Source organism: Strigops habroptila, chromosome 4 (genome assembly GCF_004027225.2).
Source record: "Strigops habroptila isolate Jane chromosome 4, bStrHab1.2.pri, whole genome shotgun sequence".
Taxonomy (NCBI): domain Eukaryota; kingdom Metazoa; phylum Chordata; class Aves; order Psittaciformes; family Psittacidae; genus Strigops; species Strigops habroptila.
The window spans coordinates 75,225,322-75,244,540 of record NC_046358.1 but is presented as its reverse complement, the minus strand read 5'-3'; the positions used below and the strand labels follow the sequence as shown (position 1 = coordinate 75,244,540).

The 19,219-nt window shown below is 45.1% G+C and overlaps 1 protein-coding gene across 3 annotated transcripts in view; it reads left to right on the top strand.

Moving 5' to 3' along the window:
* The window catches only part of LOC115606465 (inactive rhomboid protein 1), a 125,491-nt gene that overhangs the window by 27,080 nt on the left and 79,192 nt on the right, over positions 1-19,219 (top strand). The window contains exons 9-13 of one of the 3 annotated variants that reach the window (XR_003990905.1): positions 288-394; positions 1,598-1,727; positions 9,992-10,181; positions 11,311-11,503; positions 16,765-18,477. Coding sequence is in view for 2 of the 3 variants with exons in the window: in XM_030482403.2 (XP_030338263.1) it covers positions 288-394; positions 1,598-1,727; positions 9,992-10,181; positions 11,311-11,503; positions 16,765-16,930 (786 nt within the window). In the remaining variant the exon portion in view is untranslated. Of the gene's footprint in view, positions 1-287; positions 395-1,597; positions 1,728-9,991; positions 10,182-11,310; positions 11,504-16,764; positions 18,478-19,219 lie in introns of those variants that run through there. The other 2 variants (XM_030482403.2, XM_030482399.1) reach the window with 2 other exon arrangements.

Genomic DNA, 19,219 nt, shown 5'->3' with positions numbered 1-19,219 from the left:
AACTAAACTTCTATTGATAGAGTATGAAGAAAAAGCCTTTAAGGCAGGAAATACTAAGTCGCTTAGAAATGCGAAGCGAACTTTTGGAAATCCATAACCTTGTCAAATGCTTTTTGATGTGCCACATGTTATATTAAACTGTGAATTTATTCTGAAGGCAGGATGAAGGCATAGAACATTCTTTCATTTCAGCACAAACACGGCTGTTCTGTCATTGTGTGGAGCTCCTGCTGAGAGTTTGAATTTTGCTTTTGCTCACCTAATTTTTCCCTGTTTTCTCAATGCAGGTTTTCCAGCTTGCAGCACATCTCGTTTACTGGGGAAAAGCAATTATTATTTATCCACTGTGTGAAAACAATGTCTACATGCTTTCTCCAAATGCCAGTGTCTGTCTGTAAGTAGAAGGAAAATGAGTGACTGTGGCAACAAGGTGATGTGAAGTGCATGTGTGCACTGCAGATATGCTTCTGCAGTGATGCGGGCTTTTGGAAGTATTTACCTTTTAAAGCTACTTTTAGTATTTTAAATACACTTGCTTTCCAAATGTCCATATCAGAAAGGCTGTATGAACCTGGAACAATATGGAAACATTTACAAAACAAAATGCTTTACGATTAAGTTAAATGAGTGTTAAATGAGGTAAAAGTTATGTTTAAATCATAAATGAGTTTATGATTAAGTTTAACGAGTGCATTATCATTAAGTTAAATAGGAGTATCTGTGTATCTGGCACACAGCATCACCTGAAATTAATCAAAAGTAGTGAATCAGGGTAGTGTTACTTATCACTATTATTTTGTGTGATGGCATTTTCCACTGATAAGCCTTCTCACAGACAGAAGGCAACGTGGCCATTTTGAGAGCAGGCAGCAGCAAAGCAAAGAAGATGTGGAGGCAGTGGTGGGTATTTTTGCTCTGCTGAAGATTGGCAACTCTTACTGTGTTGGGTTTTGAGACATTTCTAGAATCTGTGTTGGAACTCAGTTTTAAGAAAATAGTTTTAAATCAAAACTTCTCTGATGGAATTATAAAAATAGAGCTGGAAGGGACCTGGAGGTCATTCAGGAACATCTGTGCCTGTGTTGTATATGGCAGTGCTGTTCTTGAAGACCTTTGTAGATGGGAATCCTAAGTCAAAAAGTTTTCCTAATATTTAACTTGACTCTCCTTTACTTCTGATCAGTCATACTGCTTGTCCTGTCAGCATAATGAGGGAGAACAGTGACATCTGCAGCTGCATTTTGCATATTCAAAGCATGTATTATATCCAGCTCATCCCTGTCTTGTCTTGACTGCCCAGTCCCTGTTCCTTTGATCAGAGACTGTGCAGGTCTAGACTTTTTAACACTTTCATTTTTCTTTTCTGGATTCTCTCCACACCTTGAATACTGTACTGCAGCCGAATGCAATGCCAAAATGTAAGTGCATATGCTTCTTGCTTAGTTTTGCAGGATGCAGCATGCCATAAACTATCCTTACTGGTTTTTTGTAGATCACGGACAGTATTCATTGGGGAATTGGCACTTCTGTAATGCTTAAATGGATAAATGTTGCACTGACCAGCAATATAAAACTGATTTCTGTCTTTTTTCTGCAGTTACTCTCCTTTAGCAGATGCATTTTCTTGTCAGTTCCGGGGGCACAACCTGCCATCAATGCTTTCCAAGTTCTCCCTTCCAGTGTCACTCTCAGAGTTCAAGAACCCACTCGCGCCGCCTGTTCAGGAGGTGAGATGGAGAGATGTATAAGAGATCCTTGTTCTTCTGCTAATGAGAACAAGGAATAATGTTGCTTCTGGAGTACTTAGTCTGGAACCTGCTATTGTAGGTTTAGAAGTTGCCAGTTACTGTGTTTCCAACCTTATCATTTGTTGTTTCCTATCCGCATGCCAAAAAGCTTTGGGGATGTTCAAGGTGAAGCTGTGCGGATGCTGTGTGCTAGCAAAGCACAATCCTAAAAGAAAACTCAGAATGTTTCTTTTTCTTGAGTGATTTTTGTAGGGAAAACTGAAACTCCATTTGGTCTGTTGAAAACTGTCATAAATTAGTAGGGCTCAGTGCAAGTTTGTGGATTCCTCACAATCACATTTAATTTTATCATATTCCATCTGTTTTAAGTTCACAATCTGGTTTTAAAAGCAAACTGTCTGTTCACTTAGCTTTTGCTATGAAACTGGAATTGTTTAAAGGCTGTTAGAGGAAGTAGGCTCAGCATGTAGTCAACAGAAGTCCATGTGTTACAACATTAGCATTTTAATGTTCAGACTTTGGATAATAATATATGTATTTTGGATTTGTGAGCTGTTGTTTTGCTTATGCATAGATCATGGCTTGCAGCATTTCTGGGAACTGGTGAAATTCAAGAAAGAGCTCAATAATGTGAGGTCTCCTGGCTGACGCTCTTGTATTCCCCAGTGAAGGAGCTTGGACCTCTGAACACAGCATACTGTGGCAAATGAAGCGCAGGCAGATTTCTTTAGCTGATTTCTTGTAGTGTTGTTTGCTAGCCTTCATACTTTGATGACTCGCTGGCTATATGAATTAAGCCACTGTTCAAATATCTGGAAGATTAACATCAGTTGCGCACACAGGCACAATTGTTAGAGAAGTATTTGTTGTAATTACAGGTTGGCAGAGATTATGATCAGAGATAAAGATAAGAAGTGATGTAGCGTCTAATCCCAATAGTATGCACTGGTCAGCTGCCACCTTGGGAGACAGGGGAAGAGCAGTTTTGCTGTTTTGTCAGTACTTTGTTGTAGTTACAGACAGATCAGTGTCCTGAAGATTGACGCTGGATTAATAGCATTAATTTTATTCTAGCTGCAGTAGCTTCAGGAGTCATTCTTATTCCCAGTACTCCTTTTAAAATTAATTACTTGCCTTAACACTTCTCTTTCAATACTTCTGGTTGTTCTCAGACATCCTACCGTTTAAAATACACAAATAAAGTCTGCCTCTTAACTGCCGCAGTTATGCCTTGAAACAACAGTGCACACTCAATGTTTGCCAGAGCTGCTGGAGTGTTAAAATGGCTCTTTTAGAGTTTGAACCTTCTCTCTGATGCTTACCTGTGTGTGGTGGCGTCCTAAAGGTCAGCAGCATGGCTTGTTTTCATCATCATTTCAATGTGTATGGAAGGATGAAGGATGATGCAATGAAAGACTATGAACATGCCTTCTACAGTCTGAAAAGAGGAGGTGAGAACTGTGGTTGCAGAAGATTCAGGGCCACATTGGCAAGGCATGTATGTGAAGATGAAGGAGCTCACCAACCCTGGTGAGCTGTTCTGAGCTATGGCGGCTCAGCTTTTGATAAAGCTAAGTATGACAGTTCTTGGGGGAGTTTAGAGAGACTTTTTAGATGTTTTCATATCAGTACATTTTCTTCTACTTTGATGCCTACGTTATTTTGTGTTAGGAACTGGAGTGACGAATCCAATCCTGTCCTGAAGTGGTCAGGCTCCAACTGTAATTAAGAGAGATCCTAGTCGATACAGCAATTAACCTGATGGAATGTGGGTGGGTTTTTGTTCTGCTGTGTAGTGATAAAAGATGCTGTACTCTGAACTGTAAATATTGTCAAATCATATTTGCTTTGCCTTTGGAAAAAAAACCCCAAAGTCGGGACCTTTCACTGAAGTTTTGCTCTTTGTGTACATAGGAGGGGATGGGGTTTTTTTAACTTTGAAGATTTTCACTACTATTCTGTTTATCTTGTGCTTTTCATTAAACTGACCATATTGTCTCTTTCTGAAGGTCATGTGTGCTAGAAGGTCAGTACTGTGGGAAAGGCTGTATTTTCTGCAGAAACTGTTAGGGTCTCATGGCATCCATCCCATTTGATTCTTGTCTTAAGCATGGGATTGGCTCCCTCCTTTTAGCATGTGCTTCTGGATGGGCAGAAAATACAGAAGGCATTCATAAAGTCCATGATATAGGAAGGCTGTTAAAGAGCCCATTCTCCTGTTTGTATAAAAAGTCATACTGATTGACTTAAAAGAGGACAAAGTTATTTCTGTTTACTTACTGGTTGAATTGCTCCATTCCTTTGGGGAGGTAAAAAGGTGACACTGGCATTTCTGTACTTGGGGTGCTGTGGTATTTTTTGCCTGGTAGGAGGTACAAACAACCTGAAATACCCTGAGCAAGGACAAGCTTGCCTTGAAAGATGGAGTGCATGTCTACATTCTGCTTTTGATGTCTGCCTGTGAAGTAGGTAGGAGACTTCCAGTGAGTGGTGGCTGCCAGGACCACCAGTGCTCTCAGCCATGCCCTTGCTGGAGACAGGAATTCTTCTCGAGCCTGTCGTCTTGATCTTTTCCTGCCTGTGATGACAAGCAGTATATTGCAGTTGAACTCTGTGGTTGTTGTATATCTGTGAGTGGTCTTGTACTTATAATTCGAAAACATTTTGGTATTTATATAGTGATCTCTATGCTAGCTTCCCTTTCTCTGTGTTTAACCTGCCTTGCTTGGATAGCAGTGTTGCAGCAATGTGGGCTGAGCCTACACCTATAGCTCAGCCAGTCTAATGGTATCTCAGTGCTGTTGAGAGGAGGCACAGTTTTTCTTTTCCACTCTCAGGTGTGTGTACACATGCCTTCCTCCTTTCCTTCTTCCCTTTGCACTAGAGCTCTGGCTCCTGTTCAGCTTGACTTGATTTGCTTAACTTTTTTCAGCAGCACTAGTTTTCTGCCAGGTTAGCAGGTGGAATTCACTCAGGGGAAATCCAGCAAGCTCTGGGGCTGGCGCAGGATGAGGGAGGCACTGCTGCAGCTGGGGATGTGAGTGAGGAAAGCAGGAACTATTTTCCCCTTTTCACAGGGGTGAGTTGTCTGTTAGCTCCATCATGCTGTGTAGTGTCACCTGGACTTGCAGCAATCTGAGGTAGTCTAGGACTGTCCTGGACAACAACCAGTTTAGTTCATGCTGCTGGTGCTGTATCTCACCAGGGTGCAGCCATGGAATGAGATCCTGTGAGCTGATACAATAGGGAAACTCATCTTCCTTTTAGTGTTTTTACTGGAAAAGAAGCAGTTTGCATCTCCTCTACCCTGACCCCAAAGAAGCTGCCCTTCCTTCTGCTGCCTGTGACTGTTGTTTTCTGTCCCTGTGCTCTCTTCTCGCCTTGATGTGACTGCAGAGCACACCAGAGGGGAGCTCTGGTGGGGTTTGGTGTGGTGCACACCCCTTCATAACCTTCTGCAAAGCGCAGAAACACTTGGTGGCCTAAAACCTTTAGTCCTAAGGACTGCAACTGGTGCGTGGCAATGCTTTAATCTGCTTTCCAGTGCAAGGCTTTCTTTGTACAATATCAGAGTTTCTTCACCCAGCTATTGTGCGCTAAGTTTGTTTGCAAACCAAGACAAAGGGATAATGCTTGTGGCTTCCCCTCATTTGTGCATGATGGCCTCATCTAGTTCATCTGTTTCAGAAGCTATAACATCTCTACCCTGCCTCGAGGAACAAACATGGACTAGCAGGGTCTTTCCACCCGTGTGATAGAAGTGTACCTAGGTGAATTAGACATCCCATTTCCTCCCTGCATCCCCTTCACTACAGTCTACAGTAGCTCTTTATCATAATGCACATTGTTGTTATTATTGTAGTTACCTAATTCTCCCTTGATGGGGCTAGGATAACTGCAGAAGAAAACAGATGGGGAAGTGTGACAGCTGCTGCTGAACAAAATATGTTTAATTTTTCATTTTTGTTTTAATAAGTCTGGCCATGCTGCTGGGAGTAAGGCCCCAGTAGATGAGGCCTCTGCCTTATGCATCCGGAAAACGTGCTGTGCTTTGTGTAACAGCTCAGTGCAAAATGAGTATGTCAGGGGATGGGAGTGGGAGGAGAGCTGCATGCAAATACTGAATAGGCAGTTGTGTCTTCCGAGAGACACGCTGCGAATGGGGCTGTTCTGCTGGGCATCTGGAAGGCATTAAGAGTCATGGAAGCCTTTGTTGGCAGAGGTATGGAAGTACTAAGGTGCATTTATATTCGTTTGGACTAGGTATAAAATCAGAGATTTCTAGTGTGGCAAGTTAAAACAATATGTCCTTCTAGACCTAGATGGAGGGAAAGGTTAAGCTGAGAATTCAGAGCTGTTACCTAATGATTAAAATGGCAATATTAGACAATAAATGTTTTGAGTGATGTTAATGGGGGTCTTCAGAGCCTGATTTCTGTCAAACAGGGAGAAGCTTTAATATCTGATCTTTTTCATAAACCAGCATGGTTTGAATGATGAAGAAAGGTAATATATTTCAGCAGACATCCATTTACCACAGTGACTTTGGAGGTGCTATCCTACTGAGCCAAGGCAACCCTTAGTTCTCAGGTCAGACCTTGAAGAGTGCATGTGTCAAATAACTAGATGATCCAGACTGGAGAAAGGGGGCTCATGTACCTTTTTCTAGGTAAAACACACTGTTTTAACTAGGAGTGTATCCTCATGTAGTGAGAAGCAAGCTAGGATTGAGTGTTTCTGGGTTGCTCTTTTCCCTTTCCTGAACCTGTTGCTGGTCCCAGAGATCTTGGTGTTCTCCTTAGCTTTTTTAGGCCTGGGAAAGAAAAGAGCCTTAAAGAATCCTTGCAGGAAATGCGCTTTAACGCATTACAAATGCTCCCTTCGGTTCCCAGAGGGAAGAGAATTATGAATGCTGGATCTTGTCCCCCCAGGACTTGGGGCTGAGCTTTCCTCTGACTGTCCCAAACTGCCCAGATGGGCTGACGCACAGCGCCCATGTTCTCAGAAGCTAACACATCTTCTTTGCCTTTGTCAATAAGCACAAAGCAATGTATTGTTGCCAGCGCCTTCCGTGCCGCCTTGCGTGACAGCACACTCCAGCTTCGCTGGGGCCCGCTGCACCGCAGGGCGGGAGGTAAAGGGGGTGGCCCTGGGCTGATCCATGCCAGCGGGAGCCATCCAGATGCTGCGGCAAACAGGACCCCCTCGCAGCAGCCCGGAAGGAGAGTGTGGGGAGATGGGGAGGATGAAAAGAATATGGATGAAATTTAGAGTTAATTGGTAGTTAAATTAAGCAACAAAAAATGTTTCGTTTTATATTTCTGTCACGGTCGTGGTGTTTCAGCCAACAAAGGCTGGCTATGGATTCCTCCCATGCCAGATGATGACTTGAGTGAGTGGAGCCAGTCCTGGGACTGAAGTATACTCTTGCCTGGGAAGCTACTCCCAGCCCTTTTGGCTTCAGCAAGGAGCACAGCTAATCAAGTAGGCTGAGACCAAGCACAAAGATAACCCTGAGGGAGGGGGAGCATTTCTGACAGCCAACGCAGCACAGATGGTGCAGGGAAGCCTCTTCTCCTGCAGACCTGTCTCTAAACTGCATCAGAGCTCAGGAGGAGCAGATGGAGAATGGATGTAAATTCAGTGTTCGTGTGCAGGACAAGCGGCAGAACTTACTAGCAAAGCCTCTGCTAGACCTTATCTGTGAAAACACTTGCTGCTTTTGGTAAGAAATAGGTTTAACCTGGAAAAAGTGGAAATGGTGTGAGGCACATGTGCACTGGTGGCACAAAGCACAGCATTTCGGGCATGATGCCAGTTGCAGGACGCTGCATCGCTGGGCTTTTTTGTAGGACTAGATCTTAAGAGGTACCAAATGCCCATTGAAGTTTTGCTTATTACAGATGACTGTCAATGATCATCATTAGGGATGATTGTTCAGGCTCACTTCAATATGGAAGCACAGTTTTCTCTAGTTCTTAAGTTAGTCACAGCTGATCTCCAGCTCTCCCACTTACAGTACAAAGGCATTTGGGAGTCGTTGGTTGTACCATGTTATGGTTGTAAAGCTGTACCACCCCTTTTGCCTGACTTCTTGTTCCAGTGAGCCATAGCTGCTGGCTCAGGGGTGGCTTTCTTGTACAAGAGCGTAGAGGTGAAGGTTTGCATATGCAAAATTAGGGAGTCTTGGGCAAGACTTTCAAGCACGTGGAGCTGTAACAGAAGCAACTGGCTGTTTCTGTAATTCCTGAAGCCACCAAAGTGACCAGTGGAGGCTGGTCTAGGTCGGGCCCTACCCAGCAGATTCTGCAGGTCTGGTAGAGCCTGTAGTACTGTCTCCTTGAATTGCCTTGGATTTTCCAGGGTTGTTTTGTGCTGTGAGATGTGCAGACCTCTTTCATTTGATGTGAAACTAGCTAATCAGACACTGCTGCGTGCCAACAGGTTGGAAATTGAAGTAAAACATATGAGACATCTTTCCATCCAGGCCTGCATCTGGAAGGAAGGGTTTTAGCAACGTAATCACTGGAGTAAGCCTCCTCTCTCTCACAGGCTGATTTCAGATGTTAGCAAAACACTGTGCATTTGGTATCTTTTGCCAGCCTTCCTCTTCTGTAGATTTTCTATTAAACGTGTAAAATGAATTATGGCTTTTCCAAAAGATAGGTTTGAAGGCAGTCCCAGATAATATGTTTTAAGACTACAATCCATTCAGCCCCCGAAAGTGGCAATCCCTGAAAAGACAGGGTGTGGGTCTGTCTGCAAACAGAAGAAGTTTCTTTTGTGATTTGATAGCAGAGGAGGAACTGAGAATTATAAGATTTATGGAAAAAGGAAAATTATGTGGGCTGATGAACTTCGGTTTGGGGCTTTTATTGAGATTTGGCCTGTTATCCTGATGATTAATACAGCAGAGCTAGCTTCCTTCTCAGAGTCTGAGCTCATTCTGCGTGTATTTCTCTCACCAAAACAGTGTTGGTTGCTATGAAATCCCCAAACAGCTTTTGTCAGTGAATCAGTGTTTTCAGAGCCATGAGCTATGGGAAGGGTTGCCTGCAGTGATATGAAAAGGCTTTTTGTACAGAAATTCAGACACAATGATGTATTTTGAATGCTCCTCCAAAGCTCCTGAAAATAGGCCATGCCAAGGACGTACAAACACTTGTCCTTCACTCTGCCTGCTGCTTTCAGCATCGCTCTGGGGACATTGTGCAGGTCTTCAGCTGCTGTAACAGGGGTGTTGTGCATGTTTGTTTAATATGAGCATCATCTCTGAGCGCTTTAGAAACTTGCCTGCCTGCACCGTGAAAACCTCAGTGCCTTTCTGAGTTGGCCTGTCCTATTATTGCAGATGGATGGAGAGCAAATGTGGGATATTAACCCCTTGCATTGAGAGGCGGCTTGTGGCAGCGGCTCGCTGCTGTCTCTTGCCAAGGTTCTGGCTGCTGTTAGTGCTATTTCTTTATCACTGAGTTCCAGCAGGGCTCCAATCTCCAGGGGCTCTCCCATGGTTATGCAGCCATTTCCCATCTGACAGCAAATGGCTCCTACTTCTGGGCACCTGTATTGGTTGTTCAGCTCTGCCCCATCACCCTTCCCTCTCCCCGGCTTTCTAGGGGAACTGCACTTCAATCTGATGACCACTCTGGGATTAACCCTTCAGTGATTATTGATTTTGGTTGGCCTTGTGCAGAAACCAGCAAGCTCGGTCTCAGGGCTCCAACTGTTGGGCCATGGGCATCAGGCCCTGCATCTGGTTGACTTGTTTTTCATTGTCTGGTCCTTCAGAAGGAAGACTGTCCCATTTTTTTAGCACCTACTAAACTTGTTTTATTAAAAGAGAGCAGAACAGCTCCAGGTGGGGTCGTATGGCTACATTGGTGTGGCTAAAGCATTATGTGATGAGGGCATCCAGTTGCTCTGTAGAACATAGCAGGCGCTGGGGCTATGGCAAGGGGGGAAGGCTGGTTGGTTTGAGGAGACTGGCTATGCTGGTCGGTGTTACATAAAGCCATGTTGATCATTAAAGGCTTGGTTACAGCTGAAGCATCCACAGAGGCTTTGGGTGTGATGAACATGTGTGCCTGGTCACCTTTTTATGATTGGAGAAGAGATAGAACTGTTGTGTGGGTAGAGAACATTTCTCTTTGTGACTTCTTAGTCACAAAGCCTAACCTTTGTGCACTGTTTTCCTCCTGTATTTCATTTCATGGGTGTTTAATACCTCATTTCTCACTCCGCAGACTCAGCTCATTCAAATGGTGATATGGATGCTCCAACACCGGCTTCTTATTCAGCTTCACACTTACGTCTGTCTGATGGTGCCACCAAATGAGGAGGATTTCCGAGCCCAAGATGAAGACATGCCTTTTACAGCCAGAGTTGGAGGCCGAAGTTTAAGCACCCCCAACGCCCTCAGCTTTGGCTCTCCAAGTATGAGCACGCTTTTCTCTGCTGTTCAGACTACAGCCCACTTCTTAGCAATGCGTAGGGTAATCAATAGGGTAATCTTGGTAACAAGATAACTCGTCTTTGCTGAAGTGCTTGCTAAGTAGGTCCAGCCCCTCTTAAATTTAGAGCTGGGCATTAGCATAAAATCTTAAGGGCTATTAGACCTTAAATTCTTCATTTTAAAAAGTAGTGCTTTGTAATCTGCCAAGTTCTCATATGGTCATGTAAAATACTTTTATCAGAGGTACATCTAGTGTTTTGAAGTAACTTCCTACTTCCTTACTGTACTCCAAAGTAACCACCACATACCCCTAGCTGCACCACTGTTGCTGCATGAACTTTGCTTTTCAGGAGAGGAATAAAACTGTGAAAATTTGTTTCACACAGGTTTCTGTGGGCTGTAGAGCACCTAAGGAGATGCAGAGCTAGCCATGGTTCTCATAAATAGCTGGTTTCTGTTTGTCTCTTGATTTCTTTAATCTCCCTCCTCAGTGCCATTCTTCAGGGTGATTCCAGGAAAGCATTTTTTTTTTCCCTAAGAGTCTGAGTCAGATACAATGCTGAAATCCCCAAACTTTCTTGCCTGTGAATTCTCAGAATGCCACTGAGGATGGATATCAGAAGACACTCTCTGTACAACTTCCAGCTTTACAGAAGTGATGAATTAGGGTAGAAGTCTTGGAATGTGAGTCAGATAAGTTTGTGATCTCCTTATTCTGGCTCATTCACAAGAGGATATTGCTTCTTGCCCTTTCTGCTTGCTCCCACCTTCTGTACTGTTAGGCTTTCTATGTTACCACTTCGTGGTATTCAAGCAGAGCTGGCTGGGAATTTTCTTTTCAGATGTTTTTTATGGACTGTTTATGGCCTCCAGAAGTGCAGTTTTCCATATAAATTGATGACTTTGTTGAAACATTTGACTTTCCCATTGAGAAAATCGCAGTGTTGTCATATGACTAATTGCAGATGCATGTAGCATTTCAAGAGCCACTTTTTCCTCTACAACTCTAGAGTGATTTTTTGGAAAGACTGCATGCAAATAGCCTGAATTGATAATCATTATGCTGAGGAACATAAAAATTCTGTCTCTTTCTCTCTCTTCACCTGATAGCTAGTAGTGATGACATGACTCTGACAAGCCCTAGCATGGATAATTCCAGTGCTGAGTTGATACCTGGTGGGGACTCACCCCTAAATAAAAGGATGACGGAGAATCTCCTAGCAAGCTTGTTGGAACATGAGCGGGAAGCTATCCTTAATGTCCCTGCTGCCCAAAATCCAGAAGATCTTCGCATGTTTGCAAGGTAGGAAACGTGGAGTGCAGAATGTGATCTTTTTTTCTTATCCTTACTGTTTTATTGGAGGGTCGGTGTGGACTCTGAGCAAATCCCGTTAGCTTGGGATTTTGGAGGAGAAGTTCTCTCAGGTTTGTTCCCCTTATACTTGTTTCATCTATGCACATCAGTTTTTGACAACAACTAATCTACGTGTCACAATACTTGATAACAAAGAGTCCTGGATGTGGGAAGGAGCATCAGGGCATATGGTTGGACAACAGGGCTTCACTGTTTGCCTGCCAGTTTTCCAGTGTCCATACATGGTAAACATAAAACTGCCTGAAAATAGCCTGAAAAAACCTTCTAAGCATGCAAAGCAGAGACCCAGTCATGCTGATGCTGTCAGTTTGTGTCCATTGATGCTTCCAAGCCAGCCATCCTTTATTTTAAGGTTTGTAAACTCCATGTAAATATGAGACAAAGAGCATCAGACATAAAGCCAGCCTGAATACTTTTACAGACCAGTCTACAAACGTTTTAAGGCCTGTTTTGCAAAGTTGCTTGTTACATTAGGTTAGTTAGGTTAAAGTCATTAGGATGCGTGATTAGTAGCACACGGTTTTGTTGCTACAGATTTCAACACAACAGAGATACACAAGATGTGGTTCTGCACGTGTTAATAAGCAGAATGACTTCCTAACCAGCCATCTGTGAAAAGGTGTGGGAGAAAGTACTTTTTCTTCCTAAGCATTTCAAAACCCAGTGGCATCACTGGAATGCAGCTTTCACTGGTTTTCATACTAGTGGAGCAGAAAACCACGTGAGGCAAGTGCTGCAGCTTTTCCTGTACGTACCAGATGTGGTTGGTAATCCCCTGGAAACCTGGTTCTTAGCCCAGGATGCATATAGTCAAGTAGCCTAGAGAAACTGTAATGGCAAGAAAATGCTTGTCTTGTCTGTGGCAAAGTTTATATGCTGTACAGCTCAGGTATTTCCATAGAGCGCTCTCAAGCTTGTGGGTAGTTACTGCTTTCTGAATTATTCGTCTCCTTCTCCAGCTTCTGTAAATTGTTCAGAGGATATTCTCTGATAGAGAGGCAACACTTTGGCATTTGGGAACTTTGAAATGTTTTTTCCTTACTACGTGGTAAGTCATTACAAAACCACTGAGAAAGTAAAAACAAAATCATAATGGCTGATATCTTAAGATCGAATTCGTGGGGGACTCTTTGGACCAGTTTAGTGGCAATGCAGATTCTTAGTTACCCTAGGGAGAGGAAAGGATTTCACGATTGCTCCCCTACCACTTCCCTCATCTGGGTAAAGAGCCATTTGAAAGCTTTGGAATTGCAGATGCAAAAAATTACTTGGATTTCTTCTTAAAGTCTGCTGCTGTAACCAGGGAGCTGTCTGAATGATGTTTATTTTGCAGCTTGCTCACGCACCAGGTTCTTTTGCAGATCCCCAGGATGGCTCTGCTAAGTCTGAATTTCCATTCTACTATGGAGTGAATTGACAACTGCATAGCATACTCTTAAGTCAGCAGTGAGGAAGAGAGAAGATATGATAACCAAGTGGGTCCTATGGGTAGGGTGCTGGAGTGTACAAATGGAAATGTTTATGCAAGACACTCTTGGTTACTGGCTTTATGAGACACCTTACCGTAGCAGCTGTGGGTGTATTTTCTCTCTTTTTGTGCTGTAAACCATCAGAGATGAGTGTCTAGGTAAACCTATTGCTCTTAATGAAAGTGTAAACATTGTGGAGAAGCTGCTGCAGTGAATGAGGTGATCTCCCTCATTACCCTGCTACAGGTTACTGTGCCAGCTCTTCTTTTTGCTTCACTATGAGGAACAGCAGCCTAATGAGGGCTGTGCTCTGGCAAATAGCTTTGCTGTATCAGCTGCCTCCCAGAACAAACTCCTGCTATAAATGCATAGTTAGTGCACTAAATATACTGCAACTGTGCTTCCAAGTGTAGTTGTGTGTGCACAAGAAGGGATGGGCTATTTTCAGCAGAGCAGTAAAGTTCAGCCCAATACATTTTCTCGTGTCTATGCCTCTGAACGCCTGTTAGTCATTAAACAGATGGCAGAAGGAGCTTTTGCCTGTCCATTGCTATGCACAGCCGGTATTTGCAAGATAGAAACCTGAAGGGGAAATAAGGAATAGTGAAGCTTGGCTCCAGCATTGGCTGCATTAACCCTCGTAACATTGAATGGGAATTGAAATCCAAGTTCTTCCCTTAGGTGCTGCTGGAGGAGAGTTGGCATGTCCTTCCAGAAGTAAACTTAAGAAGGAGACATGTTATTTTTGAACTAGGTCTTTGGTAACGTACACAAAGCATTCCTCACTGTGCATTAAGCAGTGCTTTAAAGACAGTGTGAGGCTTCGCTCATGGCTTCTCTCCCAAGCCATGGGTGTGGAGACACTTTCAGGATCTTTTTTCTTGTTTTTAGATTGGGAGATGGAGATCCTTTACTCCACTGAGGAATGCTCATTGGTGGCACTAAGCTGTGGACAGTTTGCTCCATCTTTGAGCAGTGCTGGTGGAAGAGATATCTCCTTGACCAGAAATAAGCTAATTTTATTTGAATGACTAGTCTGAGATGATCCTTTTTTAATCTTTTATTTAGTGTTTAAGAACATTACACTGCTGTTAGAGGGGCAGCTCTTGTAACTTGAAGAGGGGAGAACAGTGATGAGCAATGGAAAGCAATAATCTTCCATCACTGCGTCTGGATCTGGAAGTGCACATCTGTCAACAGTTCAGAGTGACTCTAGTGCAGTGTTACTGCCCCAAGAAGTGCCATCTTAGGTCCTGTTTGGGTCCCATAAATGTTCTTTGCCCCAAAAAGCAAGGGTAGTGCCCATCTTCACTGGAGCTGTGAGCCGTAGATTACAGCTTTGTAGAATTGGGCTTCTGGGAAGACTTCCTCCCTGGGAGCGTGGTGCACCCCAGGACAGATTATCCAGGCATGTGAGGGAATCTCTGTCCTTGGAGGGTTTCAGAGCTTGGCTAGACAAGCTACAGCATTGGCACTTGTCCTGCTGGAGCAGGATGCTGGACTAGACTTTGGGGGTGTCTTCCAGCTGGCATTTTTCGTGATATTCTTTAATATCCTCTCCAGCTTTTATTGGAGTGGAAAGTATTTCATCCTGACCGGTTACAAACCCAGACTCCTTTTGAATATAGGATGGGTTTATTTATTGGAAAACTCCTGCTTAGTCCGTGTTGCTGTTGAAAGCCAGGTCATAATCATTTGCACAGAAGCAGCTGTGCCAGGAGATGAGAGCATGGGCAATCACAGTGAGCAGCTCTGTAGAAGGGAGAGAAGCTGTAGCATTTAAAACCTTTTTCAAAATCACTTTCTGAACAAGAATAATACAAGTTACAACAGGCAAAAATTCATGTTAATACCTCAGGGGATGGCCTGGTTTTGACATATGCACACTCAAACCGATGCTGTCCCTGCTAATGGCCACTTCTCAGTGCCCACTGGTTGCCATCACCCTGGGGGAGGAAGCCAATTAGCCTGATTTAAATACCCAGTGGGAGATAGATACTGCAAAAGGCAAATGCACAGCCCAGATAGTGGAAAGGTAAATATGACTGGAGCTTGTCCGTCTGTTGTTTGTTTGTATTGCAGGTACAGAGACATAGCAATTGTGTTCTACATAATGGTGCCAACTTGAGAGCTGGCAAATGAAGCTCAGAGCAGAAGGGAATTCGCAGTGTGCAGGGGGCTGCACAGCCCCAGGCTGCCAGCAGGGATGAGGCAGTGAGGATCCTGAGCTTACACACAGCTCTTTGGGGAGCAAGAGTGAGGTGAGAGGATGGACATGGCAAACTGGGAAGTAGAGAGACACAAATAGTAGTGGACTAGAGGTGAAACCTGCTCTGTGCAGTGTAGAGGGAGGGTATGATGGAATGAGACTTGCTGCATGGGGACTCATTTCCAGTCACCCATGAAGGGTAACGGGTGACAGGAGTGTCTAGTCTGAGCAGCAGGAGACAGCCAGGCAAACGTTGGTCCTTCAGGGAAAGCATGAGAGGCCCTATCCTGCCATCATGTGAAAACAGGCAGGAACACTCTAAGGCACATATGGTGTCTTTTGAGGGCTGTTTCTGCATGAGGACTGTATGAATTAATTGGAAAACAGATCTTGCCATCTCCACTCATTTCTTCTGTCAGTTGGCATGAAGTAGCAGGCCAGCATATTCCTGAACTGCAGCTGGGTATGGAAACAAGCAAAAGCTGCTGAAGCACAGAGCAGAGCATGATGTGTAACACATATGGACACACATCTGTGTGCATAGCTGGGGAAGTGATCCTGGCATATGCGTTTGGGCCCTGACATGCAGGAGTGTTGGAGTGACATGTGCAGTATGGTTCTTTAACACTTGGGAGGTTGTTAAGACTTAAGAGACTGAGCAGCAAACCTGAGCCTTGTTTGGAGGGCTGGCTTAGAGTTATGGGTCTGAAGGGTCTCTGGGGAGCAGGTCCTCAGCCACTGGGTACTTGCTGCAGTGGTTTGTCTTAGACCCTGCTGTGCAGGTTATCTGATGCCTTTAGCATGTTGGTGGTGAGCAAAGGGGTGTCAGTGCTGTCTCTACAGAAAGAGAACTGGGAATTTAAGAAGCCAGTCTGGTTTGGCTTAGGCTTCAGTGTTTTGGGGCTCTTTGGGGGCTTTATAACTCCCAGAGCGTCTCTGTGGTGCCTGCCACTAGTATCTCCCTGTTGTGACTGCTCCACATAACCCAACCTGACCAAACCTTAGTAGAGCAAGACCTGTAGTCACAAAGCCCCTTGGGATGCTGAGAGAGAAGATATGCTCTTAATTCTAAAAGCAAGTGTAGGTACCCAGACAGCTGTGACAAAGGGCACTGTAGGCCCAGCGAAGAGAGCGCAGAAGTAAATCTGCCATGTCGTGACTTCTCAAGGCTTGTTGGCACTTGTGGTTCCTCAATTTCTGGAGTTAAAACTAAGTTGAAAATTGACAATCTTGGGAAATCCCTAGGCTAGGAAGCCTTTTGATACAAGAAGGATGGCTGCAAAGCCCTGAAATGGGGGAGTCCCTGCTTTTCCACGGGATTTCTGTGCTAGGCATGCCTCACGTAAAAACCTATTTAAATCACTTGACTTTTCATGTAGATGAGGGACAGAACCCAAATGCTTTCTAATTTACGTCCCATGGGAGAGGAAACCTTGAGGGTGGCAGGATCAGTTCTGGCTGCGTGTGCTTGATTTTGGCTCACGTGCCTCCCTTGCTCTCCTTCCCCACAGGCTGCTGCACTATTTTCGGGGCCGGCACCATTTGGAGGAGATCATGTACAACGAGAACATGCGTCGCTCCCAGCTGCTGATGCTGTTTGACAAGTTCCGCAGCGTGCTGGTGGTGACCAGCCACGAGGACCCCGTGATTTCAGTTTTTCAGTCCCTCTTAAAGTGACTCTACTGGCAAAGGGTGGGAACCTGCTATGCTCTCCATACCGACAGTCTAAAAGATGCCTAAGAACTGAACGAGGTGACTTCAATTCCTTTGTGCCATGTGGCACAGAGCAGATTCTCCCCCTCCGTGCCTCAGTTTCCCATCTGCTCCCTGTGGTGGCAGCTGAGGCTGGTCTGTGTGAGGGCTCTGGGGCCTGCCGCAGGACAACATGCGCTTGCTAAGCCTGGATTCCTGCTGTGCCACATCCACAGCGTGGCAGCTGCTGGTGCACAGCCCTTCCCTGACCTTGGCCTCCCTGGGCTTGTGAGGGTGGCCAAGAAGACTCCCACTGCAGTGTTACTGACAGTGTTTCTCCCTTGGGTGGACACTGCTGTATCAGAAGTGCTTTCTCTGCTCTTCATTAACAGGACTGCTGTGTCATTCAGCTGTGAGCACCATTTGTGAGCAGCCTATCCCCATGGCAGAGCGTGCATGGCCTCTGCCCCAGGGCAGACTGGAGTTGACCTGGCTTTAGGGGAATGGCCCCAGGCACCAAGGAATTCTGTTTGATCATTGTTATCTGGCAGCAGTGAGGACAGAGGTAGGAAGGCAAAACATCACAAGTAAATGGTTTCATGAATGGGAATGACTCCTTCACTGTGTTACAGCCTATTATTGCCTTTCCCCAGTATTCTTATTACTAAGTGTCTGTTGGAGCACGGCTGTCACCAAGCAGCCTTTGTGTTTGTGGGTTTCAGGGTTTCCAGTTTTTTCTGGGGGTGGAAAGCTTGGTTGTTGAGCAGGATGGAAGTTGGCTGGCCAAGCTGCAAGTGCACGGACACGACAGTTCCACACAGCCAGAGGTGGGTGCCAAGGGCACTCAGATTTGTCCCCTGAGGCTTGTTTTGTTCCTTCATTCCCTTCCCTGCAAGCATGGCTGTGGCTGCAGGGAACCAGACTGGGAACCTGGCCTGCGTTAAAGCTGTCCAGCTGAAAAACAAGATACAGGTCTGTACATAGCCATGTTTCCTGATCTGGTTCAGGACTGCTCCTCCAGCCCTGCTGAGGCTACAACAAGAGGGGACAGCCCTGTTTCTGCGGACAGCAGGAGCTTATGGCAGCTCACCCCTGGTCTGCATGTGGCCACTGTTCCCTGCAGCTGCTCGCTGCTCTGTGCTAGTACCCAGGGAAGCAGCAGGAGAGAGACCTTCATGTCCATGGCGGTGGCTTCCAGGGGTGTGTGTTGTTAAAAAATGGGCAGGCTCCTCCTTAAGACCTTCCCTTATATCCCACACACACAAGCTGGAGTTTCTCCCAGTTGCAGGCTCTCAGAACAGCTTTGCTTGCCCACACAAACTGGGTGAAACTGTGAGCTTTATATAACTTAACTTCCACCAGCGAGGCGCCGGGGGAGCCTGGTGGCCACAGTGCGCCAATACCCGATGACAGCTACTTAGTCCCTTCAGTGAGTTTTCCCCTGCAGCTGCAAGAGGGATGTTACAGAAGAGCAAAAGCAGTATCCAACCTAAAAAATCAGATCAACCAGCCCCCAGCAACTGCGTCTCAAGGTGAGCTACTGAGATCAGCGTAACAAGGGCTCTTCAGAAGGGGCCAAACAAGGTATTTTTTCATGTGATGGGACAAGGGTTTTGAAAAACTTGCCTGTGAATTCTAAGGTGAGGGAGGGTGGGGATGGAGGGGTGGCCCTGTCACCCTTCAAACTCCCAGTGCGGTTGCAGGTTCTGCCCTAAATCATAGAGGTTTTCCTACCCCTGTACCTCATGGCAGGCTACAGTAGTGATGCTTTCTCTGTGTTGGGGTTCACACACCGGTAAGTTTTGAACAGGTTTCAAAAGCAACTGGGAAAACAAAACCCATTCTTGTTCTCTAGGCTGGATGTTATAGACTGGTATAGGTTAGGACGGGTTGCTGGAGGTCTTTTGTCCAAAACTCTGCTCAAAGAAAATGTGTTAGATCACTCAGGAGCTTGTCTGGTGGAGGTCTGAATGTCCCACAGATTCTCTGGGCCCCTGTTCCAGTGTTTGACCATCCTCATGGTGAAAATTTTTTCCACACAGCTAATGAGAATTTCCTGTTTTCCGGCTTGTGCCCATTGCCTCTCATCCTGTCTGACAAAAGCTTGGCTCTGTCTTCTCTACACCCTCCCACTAGGTAGTTGTAGACAACAGTAAGATCCCTCCTTTACCTCCTCTCCTCCCAGCTCTTTTGCCACTTATCCACCTTAATTAAGCAGTTAATTGGCAAGAGAGAAAGTGGCCTTCAATGTCCCAAACCAGCCTCAGTTCTGGC